At 44.7% G+C, this 7,603-nt stretch overlaps 1 protein-coding gene across 3 annotated transcripts in view; it reads right to left on the bottom strand.

The window, feature by feature from the left end:
• Window positions 1–4,536: 4,536 nt before the first annotated feature.
• The window catches only part of TPD52L1 (TPD52 like 1), a 120,736-nt gene continuing 117,669 nt past the window's right edge, over window positions 4,537–7,603 (bottom strand). For all 3 annotated transcript variants that reach the window (XM_004466791.4, XM_004466793.4, XM_004466792.5), the window contains one exon: window positions 4,537–4,779. In XM_004466791.4, coding sequence (XP_004466848.1) covers window positions 4,651–4,779 — 129 coding nt within the window. In that variant the 3' untranslated portion in view covers window positions 4,537–4,650. The remainder of the gene's footprint in view (window positions 4,780–7,603) is intronic.

Raw genomic sequence — 7,603 nt, 5'->3', positions numbered from 1 at the left:
TGATGTAGTGTAAATTATTATTCTGGGGCTGAACTCCACAAAAAAGAATTTTTTGTTACCGTTTTACTTCTATTGACTGGTATTTCACCAGCTGTTAGATAATTCTCAATGTCCTTGTATATGAAAACTGTTGATTTCAAAAAAAGTCTAATCTTTCCAATCTCAAAGCCTTGTGGTGATGATCCATGCCCTTGAGATAAATGACTGGTGAAGTGCTTTGTGAAACAGCATCCTCTGTACCCGGCATTTTTATTTAAATATATTGCCAGTATTCATATTCAAAGGTGAGATTGTTGATGATTTCTGTGGGAGATTTATGACTTATTTTTGGCTTGCCTTATATACCCTTTATGATATGAACTAAAAGTCAAGTAGAAATGTAGTAATAAAGACTTTTATCATTTTTAGATAGAGATTATCAAAAGTAACTATAAGTAAGATGACGCAACAGTAGACAGAAGAGGAAAAACATAATGAGAGATACAACAAAGCAGGGAATGGAGATGGCTTAAGTTTGATTAGGTCCCTCCCTCTCACATCAGAGGTCCCAGGTTCAGTTCCCAGTGCCTCCTATAGAAACGACTAACAGATACAGCAAGTGCTAACAATGAGGGGGTGGGAAGAGATAAATAAATCTTTTTTTTTTTAAAGTAAGATTTTGCCAAGAATTACGATAGTTTCAAATATCATTTGAATATCAGGCTTGGAAAACATTTACATATTAAATCACTATTTAACCTTCCTCCTTTCTCTTCCTCTTTCTTCCCTCCCTCCCTCCCTCCCTTTCTCTTTCTCCTCTTCTTTCTTGGGTTTGAACCCAGGAACTTGTACATGTGAAGCAGGCGCTCAACCACTAGACTACATGTGCTCCCCACCACCTTTTTTTAGTCATTCAGGTGTCTTGAAACTGCATCTACTCCCAGGAAATCAAGTTAAACCTAATCTGTTCCTGTGGGTGTAAACCTCTTCTAAGTAGGGCCTTTGATGAGGTTACTTCAGTAAAGGCTTGGCCCAGCGTGGGTCTTAATCCTCTTACTGGAGTCCTTTATAAACAGGAAGTATATATATATTTAGAGAAAAGCCACAGAGGCAAGAAGCTGAAAGCAAGGAAACCCAGAACAGAAGGGGGAGATCAGCAGACACTGCCATGGGCCTTCCCATATGACAGGAGTCCAGGATCACTGGCAGCCGCTCTTTGGGGAGAAAGCATCGCCTGATGATGCCTTGATTTGGGCATTATTCTCAGCCATAAAAACTAAGCTCTTAAGCTAATAAATCCAATTGTTAAAGCCAACACATTTCATGGTATCTTCTTTAGGCAACTTAGCAAACTAAACCACACCCCAACTCCAATGGTGTTGGGACTGAAGTTCACAACTTTATTTTTATTTATTTATTTATTTTTAAAGATTTATTTTTATTTATTTAATTCCCCTCCCCTCCCCCGGTTGTCTGTTTTCTGTGTCTTTTTGCTGCGTCTTGTTTCTTTGTCTGCTTCTGTGGTCATCAGCGGCATGGGAAGTGTGGGTGGCGCCATTCCTGGGCAGGCTGCACTTTCTTTCGCACTGGGCGGCTCTCCTTACGGGGCGCACTCCTTGCGCGTGGGGCTCCCCTACGCGGGGGACACCCCTGCGTGGCAGGGCACTCCTTGCACGCATCAGCACTGCGCATGGGCCAGCTCCACACGGGTCAAGGAGGCCCGGGGTTTGAACCGTGGACCTCCCATATGGTAGACGGACGCCGTAACCACTGGGCCAAAGTCCATTTCCCCAAAGTTCACAACTTTATTCACCATTTTATATAAGTCCAACAAATTTCAAGCCAACAAGTAATTTTGGAACAATAAGCAGTGGCAGAAGAACAGCTTAAATCTCCAGTGTTCTCTCCATGTTAATCACAGGACAGCACAGTATAGCAAACTGTTCCATAATAGAGCATGCAGTTTGTTCTGTTTTCTGTAGTTCAAGAGCAGATTTATAAGAAAATGTGTAATTTAGAATAGGACACTGATTGCTTTGCTGGCATAGCCTACTGATAGTCATCTTCATGAGGTGTCAGTTGTAAGATAAAGTTGCAGTGTAACTTTATGAATATTTTCCATCATAGCAACAGTACTTAAAAAATAGTAAAGGGTTAAATTACAGAAGGGTTCACTTTTTAAAAAGCCAGTTTACTGGAACTTACTGGAATTTTTTATTGTTAAAATACATTTTTGTTGAGGTATCATTTCACCCACATGGTGTAGACCTGAAATCATTTTGATTTACTAGTAAAGGGTTATGGCCATTGTGTACAAATGCCTTTTAGCACTTGTGGAACAATTTAAACTGCTGCATGTGCACTGCTCAGCTGGACATCAATTTGGGATCAAATTGGGATGAGTTTGCACAAAGTAAGGGAAAACAGGCAGCTCTTAGGTGATTAAGTAGTAAGGTAATGAAACCTCTGTGCTGTACCCATTTACCAACTAATGACTGGATTATTTTCATCTGATCGAAGTGGCTTATTCACACACATCTAATGACAATGAAAAAAAAGGCAACTCATGGCCATTATGCACATGATTCTGAATAACAATTTTATAAAAAACCTTTTTTAGAAGTGATGAGAATATGGTTTTTACAAAACAGTAAATTAGAACTTTGAAGAATGACTTAAAATAGTTCAGATGTATTTGAAACTTTGAGATAGTATGTTACAACTAGTTTTCCTGATTGTTTTTCTGCTGTTTTAATACTGTTTCTAGATTGTGAGGCTGAGTCTTGTGCAGAAGTGGGACAGTAAAGATACTTGTTTACAGTTCCATGCCTAATATGTCTAATTTGTCTAATATGATGCAGCCAAATGGAAGGCGGCCATGAGTTTATAATGCCGACTATTTCAAACTCACTGAGCAACTGCAGTTTGGGCTCAGAGAAGTTGAGTGCCTGTCTGCGTCAGTGGGCAAACCAGCATGTTGCAAGCCAGCTGGGCAGTGCTTGGCTTTTGTGGGACCAAACTATGTGGGACTGTGACTTTAACCAACAAATTAGGGAGAAGGCCAACACTACTGGATGGGCTGCTTTGTCCACATTTGTCCATTCTTGTTCAAGTTCACAGTCCCATTCCTGCTGAGATTCCAGGCCTCAGAGATTGTGAGCCCTCAACTAGCTTGATTTTCAGTTAGGTGCACAAGTTGTCTAGCTCCATTAATTAAACGGAATTGTTCAGACTGGCTTTATTTCACTATAGCACAACCATCCACTTATATTTAAGAATACAAAAGAATGAACATGATAAAATGTATATGTGGATGTTTTCAGATTATGGTTTTTAGTTAGTAGACTTATTCAGTGTACATTTTCAAATGTCTCTTAAAGATATAACACTGCTACCTAATGAACATATGTTCCCGTTTAGAAGAAGAGTAGTGCATAGTGTGGAAGTTAAGATACTTGCTCCAGGAAATCTGATTGTATTAATATGATGCTCTTTTGATACACAGGAACAGTTTGCAAGCTGGAAGGGGTTGCAGAACTCTGCTTCTTCCATTTTCCACATGTCCCTTTCTCAGATATCTCACCTGAGTTAACTACAACTCTAGATTGGAGAGGATTTTAAAGTCAGAGTTTCTTTAAGCAGCCTAGGTTAGCTGAGGTGTATATATTTTTCCCTCAAGTTCACCAAATTAGTAATAACAGATGATTTCAAATAGCATCTCTGTAGACTCACAACTAACAACTTTAAGACTTAAATTAAGAATTCAGAGTCTAATCATTAAAATCAAGTGTTTTAATTGCTTAAACAGCTAATTTACGTCATGTATGTAAGTGAGGGAGTCACAAGTAATTTGGAGAATCTGCACGAAGTCTCTGCTGGAGATAGCAAGCTCTCTTCCATCCTGCCCCTCTGAGCTGAAAGGCTTATTCACTCAGCCTTCAAGGACAGGCGCTTTTTACTGTACGGGCATCAAAGCAAGTGATGGGGGAAGCAGATGTGGCTCAAGCAGTTGGGCTCCCATCTACCATATAGGAGGTCCAGGGTTCAATGCCCAGGGCCTCCAGGTGAAGGCAAGCTCACTTGTGTGGCAAGCTGGCCCATGCAGAGTGCCGCCTCTCACAGGAGTGCTGCCCTGCGCAGGAGTGCCGGCCCGTGCAGAGAGCTGGCAAAGCAAGATATACAACAAAAAAAGAGACACAGAGAAGAGATAATAAGGGACGCAGCAGACCAGGGAGCTGAGGTGGTGCAAGAGAATGATCACTTCTCTCCCACTCCAGGAGGTCCAAGGATCGGTTTCTGGAGCCTCCTAATGAGAATACAAGAAGACACAGAAGAACACACAGCGAATGAACACAGGAAGCAGACAATGGAGGGAGGGGGGAGAAATAAATAAAAAATCTTTAAAAAAAAGCAAGTAATAGGTACATGTTTGGGAAGTACACCTGACTTACAGGGAGAGGAGGATTCTGGCCACTTGTGCAACTGCTCAAGTGAGGACCTTTTAAAGGTAACCTATGAACACCAAAGTATGATGTCGATTGAGTCCATCAGAAACAATTGCCAGCGGAAATTATTTTATTCAACTCGGAGAGGCCGTTTGAATAGCAACACCAAGGCCTGGGATTTTCCCGAGGGGGCGGAGAGAGGGGCTGCTGCCCGGGCGGCAGGGGCCTAGCACTGCAGCTCCTGTGCCCCGTCCCGCCGCGGGCCCCCGGCCGAGCTCTGCGCGCTGGCGTGCGCCGTGGAGTTGAGGACCTCTTCAAAGCTGCCTCCGCTGTGGTTCGTCCCGCCTACTTTCGTCTGAAATGGGCAAAAACGCAGTCGGTTATTATTTTTGTCATGTTTTTGTAAGAATGCCATAGCTTGATTATGCTCAAATTTCGAAATACTTTTTTTTTCTTACGAGGAGATGAAAAGAATGTGGAGAAGTAGGTGTCCTTTAATAGGGTGCTAGAATGTCCGTTCTACTTGGGTTCTGAGGCAGAATGCGAATCTCGTTCTATACAAGGATTTTAGCCACTTTGCTGCATTTAAGGCGAGTCGTCAATCCCTTCAGGAGCTTACCCGGGTCAGTGGGCTCGCACGACACTGTCCACTCGGCCAGAGCACCTGTTTACACCATATGCAGCTTGGTTTTAGGATTAATTCCCCGATTTTACAGACTATAAATAAATGTCTCTAAGTGACTTAGGTGTAGGCCTTCCCCTGGGGCTTTGGCAGGGCAGTGTGGGTTTGGCGGGACTGTCTTGAAGAGCCAGTACTGGCTCAACTGAACAGGACTGTCTGCTAGAGAGGCGCTGGGTCGGGCTTAAGGCCCTGGGAATTTCACTTCCTTCTAGACTGGTGCCTTTATAGCAGAAATATCCCTTAAAACAAAGCTTTGGTGCTTTTCATGTCCTTGTTATCAGTTAATCAAAATAGAAACAGGAAGAAATCAACTTACAACTTAAAAACAAGTTTAATTTGGAAAACTTGTGGAAGAGCCCTTGAAAGAATATTTAGTAATCCAAACGCAAGTTTTATTAATATCAGCGTATGTGGATAAACGCTGTGGAGAAAGAAGGTAGAGATAAGAAGGGCTATTGCCAAAGTACTGCCTAGCCTCACCTGCGCCGAAATGTGTGCTCCGAGGAACGTGAGCAGCACCGCACCGCACCACCGCACAGCACCGCACCGCACCGCACCACAGCACAGCACCGCACCACAGCACCACACCGCACTGCACCACAGCACCGCACCACAGCACAGCACCACACCGCAGCACAGCACAGCACCACACCGCAGCACAGCACAGCACCGCACCGCACCACAGCACAGCACCGCACCGCACCGCACCACAGCACCGCACTGCACCACAGCACCGCACCACAGCACAGCACCACACCGCAGCACAGCACCGCACCGCACCACAGCACAGCACCGCACCGCACCGCACCGCACCACAGCACAGCACCACACCGCACCGCACCACAGCACCGCAGCACAGCACCACACCGCACCACAGCACAGCACCGCACCACAGCACAGCACAGCACAGCACAGCACCACACCGCACCACAGCACAGCACCGCACCGCACCACAGCACAGCACCGCACCGCACCGCACCACAGCACCGCACCGCACTGCACCACAGCACCGCACCACAGCACAGCACCACACCGCAGCACAGCACCGCACCGCACCGCACCACAGCACAGCACCGCACCGCACCGCACCGCACCACAGCACAGCACCACACTGCACCGCACCACAGCACCGCAGCACAGCACCACACCGCACCACAGCACAGCACCGCACCACAGCACAGCACAGCACAGCACAGCACTACACCGCACCACAGCACAGCACCGCAGCACCGCACCACAGCACCGCACCGCACCGCACCGCACGCACTGCCTGGCCTGCCCTTTAACTCGCCTTGACCAGGGTCTAAACGCAGTCCCGTCATTGCAAAATGAATACACGTTCCGCCAGTTGTCACTAAAATCCCTCTCTGCCTCAGCCCTTCCATTTACTAATTTCAGTTTTTCTGCTCTGCTCTACGGTTTAGAGCAGGAGCTGAAAACTTCTCTGTAATGGGCCAGACAGTCAATATTTCCGGCGTGGGGCCACACAGCCTCTATCGCCAAAGCTCAGCCCTCCGTCTGTAGTGGGAAAGCGGTCACAGACGGCGCCTAAGTGAAAGAGCGCGCTGGTCTGGCAAGTAAACGTTTACCTAAGGACACTGAAACGAGAATTTCAGTTTCACCTAAATGTCACGCCAAAAATATTATTCTACTTTTGATTTTTTTCAACTAATTAAAAATGTAAAATCATTCTTAGCTCACTGGTCACACAAAAGTAGGTGGCAGCCGGGATTGGGCGTTCGCTGCTGCTCTCTGGTGTAAAGCATTGATTTCCTCTCAGCTCTGTATGTGATCCTAATGAAGAGGGGGATGCTTTGTAATCTATTAACAGTCCCCACGCTCCTCTTTTTTCTTTTAAAATTCAAATTCTCTTTTGCAATAGAAGCCATAAACAGAATTGAGTCAGGTGAACAATTACTGTAGTTCTCTTTGAGGCTTTGTCTCATTCTTCTAGTTCTTGATTTCCTCAAAGCACAAGAATTAAGATAAAGAAGGTGGCAGCCACTTTGAAATAGAGCAATTTGGCAAAGAGCAGAATGGAGTGAAGGGATTTCTTTATCACATGGGCTTGATGGCTGTGCACTGGGATACTTAGGCGAGGACCTGCTTAAACAAAGACAAAGAAACCTCTCTGCACCCTTCCGGTCATAATGGCTTTCATCCAAGAATTTTTTGTCACTTTGTTCTAAAAATTGTAATTGTTCTTTGCATATAATTTCATTATAATTATTGAGTTGTACTTCCTAACCTCTCTCATAATAAAGTAGTTGATTGAGAGGACATAAAGAAACAAGAAGTATATCTGGCTTTTTAAAAAAAGGTGTTGATGTAGGCCATAGATGCTCAAAGAAATATGCTTGACATGGGTGCAGAGTAAAAGGGGTGTGGGTGCTGAGGCTTCATTGGAACACTGTAGGGTATACCAAGTGGGGTTCATGGGCATTAATTCTCAGTCTGAAGTTCTTGAAATTTCTTTAATTTGAATGAAATAGGAAGT

This window comes from Dasypus novemcinctus, chromosome 11 (assembly GCF_030445035.2).
Source record: "Dasypus novemcinctus isolate mDasNov1 chromosome 11, mDasNov1.1.hap2, whole genome shotgun sequence".
In the NCBI taxonomy this organism is placed as follows: Eukaryota; Metazoa; Chordata; class Mammalia; order Cingulata; family Dasypodidae; genus Dasypus; species Dasypus novemcinctus.
The sequence above is the reverse complement of the archived record's forward strand: the minus strand, read 5'-3'. Positions and strand labels throughout refer to the sequence as shown.